At 29.6% G+C, this 16,799-nt stretch overlaps 2 protein-coding genes across 5 annotated transcripts; one reads left to right on the forward strand and one right to left on the reverse strand.

The window, feature by feature from the left end:
• Window positions 1-1,533: 1,533 nt before the first annotated feature.
• LOC132920910 (DNA replication complex GINS protein PSF1-like) lies at window positions 1,534-6,714 on the reverse strand. Of its 3 annotated transcripts, none has more exons than XM_060983642.1 (6): window positions 6,573-6,714; window positions 2,550-2,614; window positions 2,396-2,485; window positions 2,236-2,326; window positions 2,061-2,177; window positions 1,534-1,822 (listed from the first exon to the last, which is right to left on the reverse strand). In XM_060983642.1, exons 2-6 carry the CDS (start codon window positions 2,582-2,584, stop codon window positions 1,679-1,681), a joined length of 477 nt encoding a protein of 158 aa, XP_060839625.1. In that variant the 5' UTR covers window positions 2,585-2,614; window positions 6,573-6,714; the 3' UTR covers window positions 1,534-1,678. The 3 variants fall into 3 exon arrangements, with proteins under 3 accessions (XP_060839625.1, XP_060839621.1, XP_060839622.1); XM_060983638.1 differs by lacking the exon at window positions 6,573-6,714 and adding an exon at window positions 2,760-2,986; XM_060983639.1 differs by lacking the exons at window positions 2,396-2,485; window positions 6,573-6,714 and adding an exon at window positions 2,760-2,992.
• A 102-nt stretch (window positions 6,715-6,816) lies between these two features.
• LOC132920908 (zinc finger protein 608-like) lies at window positions 6,817-15,453 on the forward strand. 2 transcript variants are annotated; one of them, XM_060983636.1, is made up of 7 exons: window positions 6,817-6,957; window positions 9,473-10,056; window positions 10,133-10,638; window positions 10,886-11,012; window positions 11,148-11,235; window positions 11,326-14,037; window positions 14,976-15,453. In XM_060983636.1, exons 2-7 carry the CDS (start codon window positions 9,522-9,524, stop codon window positions 15,013-15,015), a joined length of 4,008 nt encoding a protein of 1,335 aa, XP_060839619.1. In that variant the 5' UTR covers window positions 6,817-6,957; window positions 9,473-9,521; the 3' UTR covers window positions 15,016-15,453. The 2 variants fall into 2 exon arrangements, with proteins under 2 accessions (XP_060839619.1, XP_060839618.1); XM_060983635.1 differs by lacking the exon at window positions 14,976-15,453 and having other exon boundaries at window positions 11,326-14,187.
• Window positions 15,454-16,799: the final 1,346 nt, after the last annotated feature.

A 16,799-nucleotide genomic window follows, 5' to 3' on the forward strand; every position in this document is an offset into this window, starting at 1 on the left:
ATAGATCTATGGTCGTGTACCACTAATAACTAAAAATAGAACGATCCCAATTCCAAATTGTACAGTTAAATACATTTATTTTAAATAATAAGGCAGTAAAATACTACAACTACAGTATAATTATTTTTTATTTATTAGATTTTTAAAATAAAATATGAATTAAATAACTGAATTGGTTTATTGTCTAAAAACTGCCCTCTGCGTACCATTATGTAGTCTTTCGCATACCACAGTTTGAGAACCGCTGTACTATATCCATAGATATAATATAAAGAATAATGTATATCAATTATCAGCATATTATCACGAACACAGTGATGAAGTTTATATCACAGTATAATTTTTATTCTGTGTTTATATCATTCTTTTATAGAAGATAGTAGCTTAAGTTTAAATTTTTTGATTGTTTAAAGTTTAGACGCTTTATTATAAGTTATAATTTATATCTATAAGCATAACTAATAACAACTAACAAAAAAATCAAAATAAAACAACATAATTATTATTACTTAATACTAAAATACATTTACAATTTACATTACTGTCTACACCCGAGTACCAAATCTGGATGAATAGTATAAATTAGGATTTGAATTGTTTTAAATTATAGTATTTGCACATTTTACACCGTAAATAAATCATAATATATTAACCAGGTGTAACCTCATAATTAAGATATTAGATTGCAATTATTAATCTGATACGTTTAAACTATTCATATATTTTGTAATTTTGGTTTAAATCGAGATTACTAGTTATGGTTAAAACCAAGGAAATACCGTGAAATAGTAATATTATTGATATTATAATTCATGCTAATTCTTATAATACTCATTGACATTATTATAATAAAATTCAGACAAAGTATTAAAGTAATAATAGGATTATAGGATCAAAAAGTTAGAGATGTTAACTATTAGTAAATTAATTTTTATTTCTATACTATATATCTGCTTGATTTCATTATTTCAAAAAAAAAAAAAAACAATTATGAATACTACATTATTTTAGTTTTAATTGTTAAAACTTGTAAGTTAACAGAAAATATAATCTAATCATATGTAAGCATTTAATATTTTTATTTTTTTTTTGGATAGCAAAATCCTAACCAATCATAAATTATATACCTATTTGATTTACTATCAATGGATATAGAAATCATTTAAAAATATTTATAACTCTTTAAGTATAACGTTTACAAAATGTTAAGTTCTAAAACTTGAAGTTATGTTGCTGGATACTTACTTTCTCACTAAAATATATTCTAAATAATAATAATAATTTTATTATATTATGTAATTCAAGGCCGTAATTGAAAAAAATTTTGTGGGGGAGGGGGTTCAACATTATTTTAAAAATATATATGCTGAACATTTTTAGTCAATAAACTATATTCACTACTAAAATAATTCTACTTTTTAACATTTCGGGAGAGGAGGGGTCTGGATTCGTTGTACCCCCTCAGATACGGCCTTGATGTAATTACAGAATGTAATAAATTCTTTGAATAAAAAAAAAGTATAATGCATATCATAGTTACATAAAAGTAAAAATTGATTTTAATAAAAATATATATTTTAAAATTTAAAATTAATAATATAAATTTAATTAATATTTATTATTTACTATCATTATGATCAATATACATGTAAATAATTCCATTTTTTTTAGTATTAAATTATTGTCTGACTTGTTCCAAAATACCCTGGCGAATCAGTGGCTCAGCTTGTGATCTTGATAACATATACTGACTATTTTTACGTAATATCAAAACTTCTCCACTTTCTAATTCTAGTTTACCAGCATCTACTAAACTTCTTACCTATAATATAAATACATTTATATTATACATAAAATAATAATTTTTTCTCTTCAAATTAAAATTGATAAAAAATTATTATGTAACAATTTAAGAAAAGATTTATAGTAGCTATATTGTGATTTTGATTCAATAAGTGCACATTTAATAATAAAATGTTTTATAAACATATTAAATGTTCTTTATTTTTTGAAGATAATGTATGATCAAAGTATTTGGTGTTTTATTTGTATATATTTACTTCAGTGTAAAGTGACTTTGGAGGTTTAGTGTCTTGAGTTAAGTTAAGTCCAGTATCTGATCCTATGGTCTTCATATATGAGACTAAAGTTTTACAATAATTATTAAACCATTCTATCTGAAAAAAAAATTTAAAAAGTTTAGTATAAGTTTAGTATAACTCAATTTAAACATACCTCTGATTGTGAAAGATTTTGTCTTACATCTGATGGTAAAATAGCACCTATCTCCCATCTCATTTCTTTTAACCGCTGTAATCTAGTCCATCTTAAACATAAATTTATTTTGAAATTAATGATTCAGAATTTTAATAATTTATTACAAATTTAACTTTACATGTATGTCATCAAACATCTTTTATTTCTTTCTATAGCTGCACGTCTTAAACGAATAGCATCCAATGGTAAATTATCTTTTTGCTTGCGCCTGAATTATTTAAATTATCTAAGTAAATCAAAACATAATAAAAAAGTATCAAGTATTAACTTACAAGAAATCTATAATTTCTGCATCTAAAGTTTTCATCTCAGAAAGCACTTGATTGATTCCGTCATTCTACAAATCAATAATAAAATCATTTAAATAAATGTTGTAATGTTAAACCATCTACATATTCATCAAATGTGATATATTTATAATTAGATAAAATAAAATATAATATATTAGTAAGTAGTAACTAGTAACAATTAACAATAAGTACATTGTATGGTGGTATAGTGTCTTCACGTGAACGTTCCAATTCCTTTAATAATTCAATAACTTTATCACAATACATTTTTTTATTTTTAAAAAATACAATAAATAATAAAATATAAAATTATTCAATCAATTAACCTATCGCTCTTGATCTACACTTGAATACTTGATTGTTTGACTTATAAATGTTTTTTTATATAATACATAATATTAATACACTCAACATTGTAAATTTGTAAACTTATCTTTTGACTGTTATCATTAATAAAAAAGGCGGCAAAATTAAATATCAAAGATGTTCTAAAATTGTCATAATAAAAGGCACAGGAAAAAACATTTGAAAATATTCATAGTCAAATAAAACTATGGAAGGGGAAGTGTTTTAATATTTCTAGTCCCATTTCCCATACTTAAATACTCGGTAGTCGGTACTCCCATGTGGCCAAGTCTAAAGCAGTAAAGCCTAAAACGCACTGCGTAATAACGACTAACGAGTAACACAATAATACAATAATACTTTAAAGTGAATATTATGAGATAAAGTAATTTAATATCAAAAGCTTCCTATTAATAAATATCATGATATCAAAGCTGGGCACCACTAGTTAAAAAATTAAAGTTATGTTAAAAAGTAACTTTCTAACTTAACTAGATTGTTTGTAACTTACCTAGTTTAAATAGTTGAATTGAATGTATTAAATAATCTAATTTTAAATTTAACTCGTTAAAAGCAGTAACTAGTTATTTTTGTAGTTTATTTTTTTCATTTCAAAAATCGAAATATTTTGTAAAATTGCTGTGTTGAGGCTGAATATTAGTATCCATAGCTATAATCATTGATCATAATTTATTAATAATGAATATTGAGTAATGACTAATGAGTATTATCTTCAATTATACAATAAAAACATTTTTCTTGTATATTCTTTCTCATAAATTATTTATATTAGTTAGGTATAGCCTATAGGGTATATAACATAATATAGTTTATACCTATTTCTATTTTCTTGTAATAGACGTTTATACGTTAACTATAGGCAATTATAATGGCCAATAGATATACAATATAGGTATATAAACGATTAATGATTATAGTACATTAGTAACATACTGCTTGTATACTTTTTATTTTTTTTATATACATTCTGTGTTCTAATGACTGATGAGTAATGACTAATATTGCAATTCGTTTCCAAGAAATAGCCAAATAGGGGTTATTTGTTATTACCTACAACTTACTTGAAAGTTGAAACATTTGATAAAATTATCAGTTATTGAATATAATTTTTCTTTTGACACCAATAATATAAGTTAAATACCGATACATCGAGTAATTAATTTACGCAATGTTTAATATATTTTGATTTTGAACAAATAGGTAGGTTTTTAAATTACAAAAAAAAAATAACTTTTAACTAAATTAGGTTAGGTATTATTTTATTAAGTTAGAAATTTTAAAAACTAACTTGTATTCTAACTTGGTTAGTTTTTGTATTTAAGTAACTTATTTTTGTCTAATGCACGCGTGACATAGGATTTTAGACGGATCCTTTGCCAATCATACCAATTGATCCAACGAAGCGATAAGAATTCTGAAAATAGATTTGAATTTGTCGTCAAGTCTATTTGAAATCGACTTTCTTACAGCTTTGATATTTTCCTCCAAATTCCTAAAAAAATTATGTTAAAAAAGAGTAATTAAAAATTACCGTAATTCAATTTTTGGAGAAGTTAAAATCAAAAAGTCAAAAATCTGGGAAAAACAATTTCAAGTAGACTCAACGACAAATTCAAATCTGTTTTTAGAATTCTTATCGCTTTATTGGATCAATTGGTATGATTGGCAAAGGATCTGTCTAAAATCCTATATCACGGGTGTGTTAGACAAAAACAGAAAATCACGGTATCGAATCCTCGTAACAAGTTGAAAAAAATGACTAACCTGCCCAGCTTTGGAAATACAACATAATATAACCAATACAAGATGCCTTATGCCTTTTATTATTAATTATTATATACAGGAATGATTAAACTTTTATTCTTTATTTCTAAAATATATTGGCATTTGGCATTATCTTTTAGGAATCTATAATAACTAATAACTAATAAGTAATAAATGACAAATAATAATAATATATAGACTACATTGTTAATTGTTATAATGTTATCTACCTATTGGCCGGAATTGAAAATAGTGTTGCTAGTTTGCTACGATAGAATAGTAATATACCTATATACTGTGCATATTGTACGATTCGATCAGAAAAAATGAGATTCTCGAATGTCTAGACAACACTGAAAAACAAACTTTTTTTATATTTAAAAATATATCATTATTTTTGAAAAACTATAATTTATGCAAGTAATTAATAATAAAGTATTAATAATTAATATTACAATAATTTTAATAAGTAATTTATTTATAACATTTTATGATGAATTATGATTTATAGCCTATAGGTAAGTAATAAATAGAGACTTGAAAACATACACGAAAGGAATAATTTAAGAAGTTACACAGTTGAGAGTATTGAAACGTCTTGATAATTTTAAATTATTCAAATGCTCGGGTGACAGCACCAGTTCCGTTTTAGATGCCAGTACGGATTTCCGGGAACCTCCGGGACGAACAAAAGTGTTAAATGTGGGAAACTCGATGACTGATAAGCTGGTCGGAATTCGATTGAGTTTTGTAAAGGAGTATTTATAAGATGCATTCATTGCTCCATTGGAGTCCCACGACTATAGATAATTAAATCTATTTTCTATAGCCGCGATTGCTCCGTGCAGAATCTAAATTTTGTTGCAATTTTGATTAGACGGATTTTGAGATTAAGTTTTAAGGATTCGCATAAAACAAACTTTTAGGTTGGTGGGTGGCGTCGTTTGTTCGAACAATAATAAAAAAAAAAAGGAGTTCCGGTATAATCAAGACAGCAATTATTGTTTTTTTGTGACAGTGCCTCCCCCCCTCGATGAGGCAATGTAAAAAAATTTGTGGATATAGGATACGTTCGTAATGCGGTTGTACGTGTTTTATATAAGGGATAACGTTAACTTAAAACCATCAACCGCTTTAGGTATTATAATTTATAGGTAAAGCTTTAAATAAAGGAGCGATTTTTATCTTTTCCGTCTGAAAACAATGTAAGCAGATGGTTTGAAACATTCATGATTCATATAATAATGAATCAAAAGTTTCTCAGTTTTATGTAATACAATTTTTAACGATTATCTATAGTAAATATTATGACGTTGTGCATAACACGTCAATACGTTCGTTATACTCGTGAGAAAAATAATTGTTGATTGCATACCGAAATATTATCCCGCGTAATATTATTATTATTATTTTTATTATTACTATTACTATTACTACTACTACTACTACTACTACTACTGTTGTTGTTGTTATGTGTAATGTGTATTATATCGTATACGCGACACCGTCGTCGTTGTCGGCCGGCGGGTGGTCGCGGACCGTGACCAATGTGGCCGACGGGCGACGACGACACGGAATGACGAGTGCCCCTCTCTACCCTCCATTCCCATTCAAGAACCCGAACACCACCGCCCGCCGACACCACATCCGTAGGCCACGAAACCCCGCGCACCGCTCGCCACATTTAACCCATCGAAACACGCGGCGCCCCGCGGGGAACGAACTCGTTCGGCACAGTACGCTCTCTACCGGTGTAACTCTGAACCGGGCATTAATACAAACAAAGAACGTGTCCAAAGCACGTCCAAGGTGTACGGACTGGAAAATGTGAAATAAAAAAAAAAAAAAAACATATCACCGAAGGGTGTTGTTTACCGTTTAGTAGCTATCGTTTATTTTTTCCCGTCAGGCCGGGCGTATGTTGGCGACGTTCGATTAACCGATTGCGTTTGTTTCGCCATCCGTCTGTTGTTCCGGTCCGAGCCGCGAGTGTCGCGTAACCACCGCACCGCACCGACGACGACAACGACCACCACCGTGTGGCCCGATACAGTGCGCGTAAAATGTCCTCCGGCCGCTTAGCGATTTTACGGCCGTCGTCCGACTGAGGGAATCAGCCATTTTGTTTGTGCATCGACAGCTCTCTCGGTAACTGAATTCAACGAGGGCGACTCCTCGCAAATCCTACTCGGGTGCCGACACGATCTTGATGTACCACACCGGAAGCGCAATCCTCTACGTCGGGATTACATAACTTTTAGTGAGTACACTGTGGTCGCGCGTGTCGCGTGTAAACGCGTGTGGTCGACGGCCGCGGCGCGCGCACAGCCGAAATGCCCTTTCGGTTTTTCCGTGACCGATCCGAGGACGCCAGTGGTGTACTGTCATGAAACTTTCGGCGTGCCCGCAGCCGTTGCCTTCGGCCACGGGGGGAGGGGGGTCGGGTTCGTCTGGCCGCATCGGTTGGACGGCCACTCGTCCGACCACTCAATCCTGTTCAGACACTCAAATTTAAAACGATCCATGCTTACCTATCTTGAGTACTTGGCCGAGAAGTATGATACGCTTCCCCTGAATCCGGGTTGTATCAAAAATTTAAAAAAAGTGAAATATCAAAACTATCTATATTATAGGTGAATGAAGTATCCTAGAGGGATAGCTAGGGTCTGCTTCCGATTGAACCCACTAACATTTTCTATCTGACACTTATTGTGAAATGTGCATTTTGTTAGGAGTATAAAATGAATTGTTTTTATCAACAATTTTATTAGGTAGATTAATGGTGATTAAAGAAAAGTCTAATGTTAAAAAACAATACTTACATACCTTAATACCATTTGATTATATTAATTTTTGTTTTTATAGCTAAAAATTGGTATATATTTGGTACTTTTATTATTGATTCAAATATGACTTAGTCAAGTCCTTAACCTAGTATTTGTATTGTAATATTTTTTGTATCAAGTAAATTTTAAGAATATCTACTTAGAATAAAAAAAAATTCCTAAATGCCAGAACCAAGACTATAGGTTGAGTATTTAACAGTAGTTTTAATTGTTTTTTTTATTACTAAAATATTATTTTATTTAAACGTATCAGATAAATAATTGCAACCTAATATATTAATTATGACTAGTTAATATAATATGATTTATTTAAATACTATTTCATAGTTTGAAATTAATGGATACTTTTTTTCTTGCTAATATTTCAACTTTATTATTTACCAGTAAATGAAATACAATGAATTCTAACCCTGGATCTATTTATGTGCTATCATTTAAACATGGTGGCATAGCATGAAACTTGATAGCCTTAAGAACTGCAGGAGGTAAAGTCCCCTTAAAAACAGAAATTAAATTATTAAATAATTTTACTTTTAATTTATTTTAAATTAAATTATTTTCAACATAAATATAATTTAAATTGAAAAAAATTGATCAAAGTTGTTTTTAATGTGTCTTGTGGCCCCCAACTTGGATATAACCTAAGGCCCCTGATGGCCTATTCTAAATATGCCACTGTAAACAATGATATCTCATTTCAGCTCTCATACAATTTTTAATTTATTAAATACTTATTCTAAAACTTCCATAAACTAATTTAAAAATATGTGTATGTATTTATACACATAGACTTTTTTTTTTTTGGTAGGTAGTCTATATTCTCATATTTAGGGAACACTCAATTTCTTAGGAAGATCGCACTGAATTAAATCAGGAATTTAGACTAAAGGTTTTCTTTTTTTATTTATTGAGAAATATTATTTACAAACTGTAGAGCAATGATTTTATGACCTGGAGAAATTGACAGCTATTTAGTGATGAGACCCCTTTTACCTAAATTACTTATTTATAACAACTTTTAACATTTTTAACGCACATGGCTAATAAAACATGAAATTTTTTTAAATACAAACATATATTTTGGATAATTTTGCTTTTGGAACATACATATTTTTTCCAAGTTATTTTGACTTAACAACAAAATTATTGCCTTGACTAAAAATTAAGAATGAGAGTTTAAATTAGAATTACTATTATAATTTAATAATTTTTGTAATTGTAATGTGTTAATAAAACAATTAGTACCTTCTGCTTAAGTAATACATAAGGTATTTTGTAAAACATTTTCCAAAAAAAAAAAGTATTTACTACCTAGGTACCTAACAATAAAACAAAACTATATGAATGGATTCAAATCTTGTTGAAAAATTGAGTGCTTTCTAAATTTTAGAATGCACAGTATCTATTTTTAAAATATTAATATGAAATAAATTATTAAATTGCATTTTATTATTTTTATCTTTAAATTTTTATTGTAAAATTATGATGGAAATAATAATAATTAATCATAGACATAAAAAGTGTATTGTGTATACAAATTAAATAGATATATGCTTAATAATTCAATTTTAGATGTTAGCTTTGTTTTTTCACCTGGTATAGGATAGGGTACATGCCTATAACTATAACAAAATATATCCAAATACAATGTGGGTATTAATGTATATAGTATACTATAATTGAAACTTATTTATTACAAGTTAATAGCATATTATAAATTTTAGTAATAAAACTTATTAGAAGTTTATGTATACATTTTTATTATTCTAAATAATTTTCTTGTACTAAATTCAATTTTTAAAATCAAATTTTTCATGTATTTTTTAAGGGAGATCTCTTATAGGTACCTAAATTGTGTAATTAAAATATGTAAAAATACACTTTTATTAAGTATATTCAGATTACTTAAATTATTTGTTTTGATTTTAGGAAAGGATAAAATGGTGTTAGTGGTCGGGGCTCGCGGTCCTGGGCACGGATGGCGGCCCCAATGAGAGAGGAGCTGGGTGGGGCGGTGGCGGCGTCCACAGATAGTGTTGGAAGTGGCAATGGCAACAACAATAATACCACCAGTAATGCAAATTTTGAGTACGATGACAATGAATGGGATATTGGTATAGGCGATTTAATTATCGACTTAGACGCAGATATTGAAAAAACAGGTTCAACATCTACAACTACAACTAGTGAAGCCCTTGGTGTTACCAATAGTGCGGCTACAACAGTCGGTTTAACGGCTGGTAGTGGAGCCATGTCAGGAGCAGCTGCCACTGCACCCACAGCCACTACAGCTGGCAGCAATAAAGCTACTGTTGAGCATTCAGCTACTGTTGATAAAGGATTAAAAATGAAAATCAAACGAACAAAAACGGGGACTAAGAGCTTTGAAGCTAAACATGAAATCGTCAAGCCTGGCGAACAAAATGGATCTTTAGCTTCCACTCAGTCTCAATCAAGTGGTAGTGCCTCTTCAAATGATTCATCTGGATCTTCCGCTGAGTCTAAACAAACTGGTAAATCTATTTTTATTTTATTATTTTTAATTAGTAAAATATAATAAATACAATTTGGAATTATATTTTTGTTAAGGTAAACATTCCAGTACATCTAGTACCAATTGTACTACTCCTTCAACCAGTACTACTTCAACTGTAAGTTCTGTAAAACGTGGATCTAGCAGTCATCGAAGAGATAAAACAAAAGACAAACAGCATAGCTCATCTACAAGTGGTGATAAGTGTCATAAAGTAAATTCTAGTTTGTCTTCTGAACTTAATGGTCGAGGTCCTGTTAGTCAATCAGCTCCTAGAACCAGCACTTTCCCAGCTTTATCAAGCAATACACAGTCACCTAATGTGCCTGGTCCTGGACCAACTGTTGGAGAAGCAGGAACTTCAACTTCTTCAAGTGTAGCTAATGGTCCGGAACAAATTGTATCACCCCCAGTAGTTCCAATGGAAAATACCCAAACTACTACAAAGTCTTCTGCAGCATTGTCTACCTTATCAAAACCTCTACAATCTACCTCACCACCCCCAACCAACAAAGTAAAGACTGCTAATAGTTCAACTTCTGCTTCCCTAACAGAGCAAAAGGTATATAAATATATATAATGTATATATATATATATATACTTATATATTATAAATGTTATTGTGTTTAGTATTCATATAGGAAAAATATTTATATCCTTAGTTATAAATGTACGAAAAAAAAAATTAGTTAGTTTAACTAATTTTATCCCAATAAATAAAATATTTATTTTATTAAACAATTTATATTTTTAAAAATCTAAAATATACATTTAAATTAAATTATAATATTAACCTTTATATTTTTTAGGAAACTGCTGATGCCTGTGTTGGTACTAGCATCAGTGTTGGAACTGTTACAGAACCAGATTGTTTTGGGCCATGTGAACCCGGAACACATGTTAATTTAGAGGGGATTGTATGGAACGAAATTGAAGGTAAATAGAAAAATAAAATTAATTTAAGTTAATTGATTTTTTAACAAATTAATTTATTCAAAATATTTGTTTTTTTAGTTTCTATTCTAAAATTAAATATGTATATATTTATATTTAATTAATTAATAATTATAGGTGTTCTTGTTGTTAATGTAACATGGAGAGGAAAAACTTATATAGGTACATTATTAGACTGTACTAGACATGATTGGGCTCCACCTAGGTAATATAAAAATTAATCATTCTCCTGTTTTGATTGTACTTTTTATTTTTATTAAATTAATAACACAACAATTATTATAATTTATTTTAGGTTTTCTGAAGCATCAGCTGGAGAACCGGAATGTCGTTTACCTCAGAAAGGACGTGGGAAAAGGGGTCGTGCTAGTTTAACCGCAAGCCCCAGTAATGATTTGGTAAATTTTACTGAAACCAGATCTTCAGTTCATAGTAAACTTCGAAGTAATGGTACAAATAAATGTAATAGCAGTAATAATTCAAGTAGAAGAGGCACTTCATCACCAACCCCGTCTTCATTTGTTCCACCACGTTCAGATTCTAGCAGCTCTAATAAGAGAAAGAAGCCTCCTGGTTCTGAGGATGAAGCTTCAGGAAAAAAGATAAAAGCAGAGCCAGCAAGTCCACCACCTATGTCACCTACTATGTTAGATTGTCCTGAACCAAATTGTTCTAAAAAGTATAAAAATGCTAATGGCTTAAGATATCATCAATCTCATGCACATGGTGCTGCTTTGGATGATGAAGATGCTGACACGAAAGAATCAGGCGGTGCAAGTACTTCTGAAAATGAAGATGATACTAGTCCTGTTTCTGTAAATAATTCTGGTATTCAAGATAACCTAAAAGAAGAACCTATTGTCAACAATCAACCAATTGAACAGCCACAACTTTCCACAACTCCTCCAGTAACTGAAGTGGATCCTCCAGCTCCAATACAGTCTCCTCCTCTTTTAGTTACAAAACCAAGTGTTCTACGGTTTGGCCTTTCTGGGAATGAAGAGACTAATGTTGTTACCCCTACATTGACTGCACCTAAAACAGTTTTATCAGTTCCTGTGGTTCAACCAGCTCCCACTCCACCACCATTGTTACAGCCAGCTACTCCTTTGCAAGCAATTGCTCCTACTTCTCAGTCGCCACAACCTCAACCACCAATTTTACATGTGCAAAGTCCAGCATCACAACAGTTACCTACACCTCCGCAAATTCAACCATTAGCACTAAATCAGCCACAAGTTCAAAAAGTACCACAATTTAAAGTAAAGCCAGCTTCTGCTTTAATGCCCGCTGAAGATAATATGAAAGGCATTAAAGATAGTAAAAATAAAGCTGCAACACCGTCGTCTCATAAAAAGAAAAATCGTAAATCTCCAGCTAGTAGTCCCAGACCATTTTCTATTGACCAACCACAGTTTGATAGCTCAAATTGTAGCCGCGAAGATGTACAAAGTCCAGCATATTCTGATATCTCAGATGATACTGCACCAATTCTTGAAGTTGAGATGAATGATATGAATAAACAAAAATTGTCCACCACTGATAAAAAGTCAGAACCAAATACAGCAAATTCTCCTCATCCTATCCAACCATATAATATGTACCCATCATATTATGGTCAACCACCTTATTTGATTTCTTCTGTTCAACCAAATGACACATCTAAACAAATAAAAGAAGGTGAAAAAATTAACCAACATTCACAAGATTTAAAAATGTCATCTTCAACTGGAGATAAGGATAATAAGAAAGACATACAAGCAAATCAAGCAGCTGAATATCAGCAACAAAAGCTTTTACAGCAATATTTTAATTATGATTCTTATGTTCAAAATTATCCATATAATATTGGAGCAGGATATCCAATGTCTATGGTACAAGATAAAGAAATGAAGCCTGATGATAAAAATCATCAACCTCCAATGCCCGGTGCCTTGAGTGTTCCTCAGCCTAACAAAATAAAAACTGATCAAATATTACCCAAAGAAAAACCTCATCAGAATGAAAATCATCAAATTATGAAAGAAAGCATTGAAATGAAATCACAAATGAATTCAGCTTATATGTTTTCACGGCAACAGCAGCAGCAGCAACAACAACAACAGCAGCAGCAACAGCAACAGCAACAACAACAACAGCAGCAGCAACAGCAACAACAACAACAGCAGCAGCAACAACAACAGCAGCAGCAGCAACAGCAACAGCAGCAAGATGATGTAAGGCGTTATTATGTATATCCAGATCAGAGACGGAAGGATCATGGTTCTGGTGATCATTCACATACAAAATCGAATACACAAAGTACACCAACTAAGCATTCTATGGGCACAAATTCAATACATAAGCATAAAGAAAAACATGAAGACAAAAAAGATGATAAAATGTGTAAAAGTTCTTCTCATATGTCTGAAGGAGTTAAACCTACAATGGAAACACAAGGACCACCTCCACCTCCTACGTCTTCATATGCCTATATACATCCAGGTTTTATGCAGTCGCCTCATTTTGCTGGTGCTTTGGCATTCGATCCCATGTACAGGAGTGCAATGAATCCTATGTTGGTGCCTGGACCTTATGGCAATACGCCACCACCCCCTTATTTACATCCTCAGCTTCATGCTCAAATGCAACGGTATCATGCACCTGAAGATCTCTCACGACCAGCTGTTTCTACACAGTCGTCAACTCCTTCCCAACCACCATCTGGGCCTAAGGCGGCTCTTGATCTCCTACAACATCATGCTAGTCAATATTACTCTTCACATAAAATACATGAATTACAAGAACGTGCCATTAAGTCTCCAACACCAAAACCAAATGCACAACCAGGCTTAACGCCAGCTCCGTCACCAGGGACAAGGCAATCTCCATCTTTAACGTCAACTGGCATTGTACCGACTGCCACTGAACGAACTACGTCTACTGGTCCTCCTTCATCTACCCAATCTTCTGGTAAATCAGGATCGACTGGTGATCCAAAAGACTGTCGTTCACCACCTCCTCAAAGGCATGTACATACACATCATCATACACATGTAGGTCTTGGATATCCATTATATCCGGCACCTTACACTGGCAAGCCTTTATAATAATTGTGTGTAATTGATGTCCCAACATTATTGTTCATCAATAAACATATTTTTTTATTGTATTGAAATTTATTGCGGGACATAAATTGACTCAATTAATACACTCTTATTTTAATTCTTGTTAAGATAATGCCTATCTTAAGTAATAATCTTATCTAAGAATTATTTCTTTTTTATAGCTACTGTTTAAATCATTTGCCTAATTTATTAAGACTGGCTTTATTTGCCCAACTATCATCTGTTTCAGTGTTAAAAAAAAAAAAAAATGTTGCATTAGATAGAAACATTTAATAACAACTGACAATTGTTAATTGCTGTTTATATAATAATTAAGCATATTATGTGTGCTTCCTTATAGGTTTAAGGTTAACTTTAGATACAGGAATGCCATTAAACAGTAGCGTCCCTCTATAAATTCATAACACGAAACTAAATATTTTTATTAAAAATTAAAATATGTTATAAAATATACTACAACAATATTTGTTAGTAGTTATTCCATACATTACATTTTACACAATTTATGTAAAATAGGTTTTTGTATGGATGAGTCTGATCAAAGCTAATAAAGGATTACCTTAGTTCCATTGGCTAATCATAATTTGATTTTATTACTATTATTATTATTTTATACTACTATAAATATTATTATTTTTATTTTTATAACTAATTATTATTATTTTTGTAATATTTTAATTAAAAAAAAAAAAATTTACGGGTTCTTCGTATAATTTTGGAGTGGTCATTATTCGTCTAATTAGCCTTAGGCAATAAAATAATTAATATTATTTGATTAGTATATTTAAATTGTATTTTATTAATTTCTTCTACCTTGAAATTGGATTTTTTTCAGCAGTTTTCCAATAAATTTGTTTCACTTAATTCAAAGGCTGTGATTTCAAATCGAGGCGAAAGATTTGGTTTTAAAGTCTTTAGGTGTACACATTCTTAGACAGCATACAATTTTTTTTTTTTTGTAAATTTTTATGTAAATATGTACAAATGTCAAATATGTATTCATTTAATTTGTAATAGTTTTATATTAATTTTAATTACTTGAAAAAGGTACATATATTTCATATATAATACAACAATTGCCCAATTGTATATAAATAATATGTGAAGAAAAAACACTGTGAATATGCTAGGCTTTTTCTAGGCAATCTTTATTAATGATGATATTTTATTTATTATGACTACATATATTAAATGTAAATATTTTATGTGGGATTTTTTGTACTATAGTTGGAAAATATATTTTAGTATTTTTTGATTATTAGGTGAATAAATTTATATTATTATTGTACACTTAATATATAGATACCTAACTAGTATATTTTTTTTTAATTACTTATTATTAAAGACTACAATAATGTTGTTTTTTTGTCTATTGATGATAAAAGACTGCACATTGAAAAAGTAAAAAAATTGATATTAGAAATGACTTAAATTATTTTGTATAGTATTTACCTAAATCATGTTAAAAGTAATCTAAAAGTTAAATTTAATGACTGTAATTACTAATTAGTTCTTGAAATTTTTAACATTTCCTGATTTATTCATTTTTAAATTTATAGTTTTCATTTATCATATATTATCAAACATAAAATTTTAATATTTTATCCATATAAAAAAATAATAATTATGATAATTTGACTACAATGTTAAGTTATAGTTCTTCAAATTATCTTAGAAAATCGTTATCTTAATTTGAATGAAAACATCTAATGATATCCAAAAATTATACTTAAAATGTATAATTGTGTTTTTATTTATCTAATAGCTGTTCAAACATTTTAAACAATACCACATAAATTAGGAATTCAATAAGATTAAAAATCACAATACATTTAAAAACAAATGTTCAATTAGATAAATAAAATTATAAAAATAATTTTCTTTGTTTTAATATATATTATTTATTTTATCAATACACATACCAAAATTGAATATAAGATTTACCTAAAAATATTATTTTTTGATCATTTGATACACTTTTTTTGAATGAAATGTACCTCTTCCTCAACTACAAGCAATACATGGAATATTTAATTGATTAAATATCTATTCATATTTAAGTGTTAATTGCATACTGCCAAACAAGTTGTAATATCCATAAAATTGTATCAGCAGATTTATTTTGCAATTAACAAAATTTAAGTCTGTTGTTTTTATGCAAATATCTGGGTGTATTTATCAACATAATGTTAAATAATTAATATCATATTTAAATTAACCAAGTCTAAATTTTCTAAATCATTATCAGCTTACTCATGAGTAAATATAAAAATTTGGATTTAATGTATAACTTTTGGACAGATATATTGGAAAATATATACTGGGTAATAGGTATAATATGGGATATTGGTCAGAAAAATGAAGGCTAACATAGTAATATACTAATATATATTTATTATTTTTGGTATATGATTTGCATATACGTGTACAATCATAAATCTGAATTAGTAATGTGCAGTAATGAAATATGTACGAGGATGATAAAGTAGGCAATGTCTTGAAAATTAAAAAATTTAATGAGATGAAACTAATTCTTTTTAAACCTGTTAAATATTACATTAATAATCCATAAGCCATTATTCATGTGCTGCTGTTATTAAATTTTATATGGTTAATCAAAATTTGTGTATTTCATGTGATTATTATAATTCAAAATTTATAG

The sequence above is a fragment of the Rhopalosiphum padi genome, chromosome 2, assembly GCF_020882245.1.
Source record: "Rhopalosiphum padi isolate XX-2018 chromosome 2, ASM2088224v1, whole genome shotgun sequence".
Lineage (NCBI taxonomy): Eukaryota > Metazoa > Arthropoda > Insecta > Hemiptera > Aphididae > Rhopalosiphum > Rhopalosiphum padi.

Bases quoted from the DNA above. Each gene is read 5' to 3' on its own strand.
- LOC132920910 (XM_060983638.1), bottom strand. From the start codon at position 2,834: ATGTATTGTGATAAAGTTATTGAATTATTAAAGGAATTGGAACGTTCA. The intron at 2,327-2,395 runs GTAAAGTTAAAT...TTTATGTTTAAG, and splicing joins AGATGTTTGATGACATACAT to ATGGACTAGATTACAGCGGT. The intron at 2,178-2,235 runs GTATGTTTAAAT...TTTTTTTTTCAG, and splicing joins AAAATCTTTCACAATCAGAG to ATAGAATGGTTTAATAATTA.
- LOC132920908 (XM_060983635.1), top strand. From the start codon at position 9,522: ATGGCGGCCCCAATGAGAGAGGAGCTGGGTGGGGCGGTGGCGGCGTCC. The intron at 10,057-10,132 runs GTAAATCTATTT...ATTTTTGTTAAG, and splicing joins CGCTGAGTCTAAACAAACTG to GTAAACATTCCAGTACATCT. The intron at 10,639-10,885 runs GTATATAAATAT...TATATTTTTTAG, and splicing joins CTTCCCTAACAGAGCAAAAG to GAAACTGCTGATGCCTGTGT.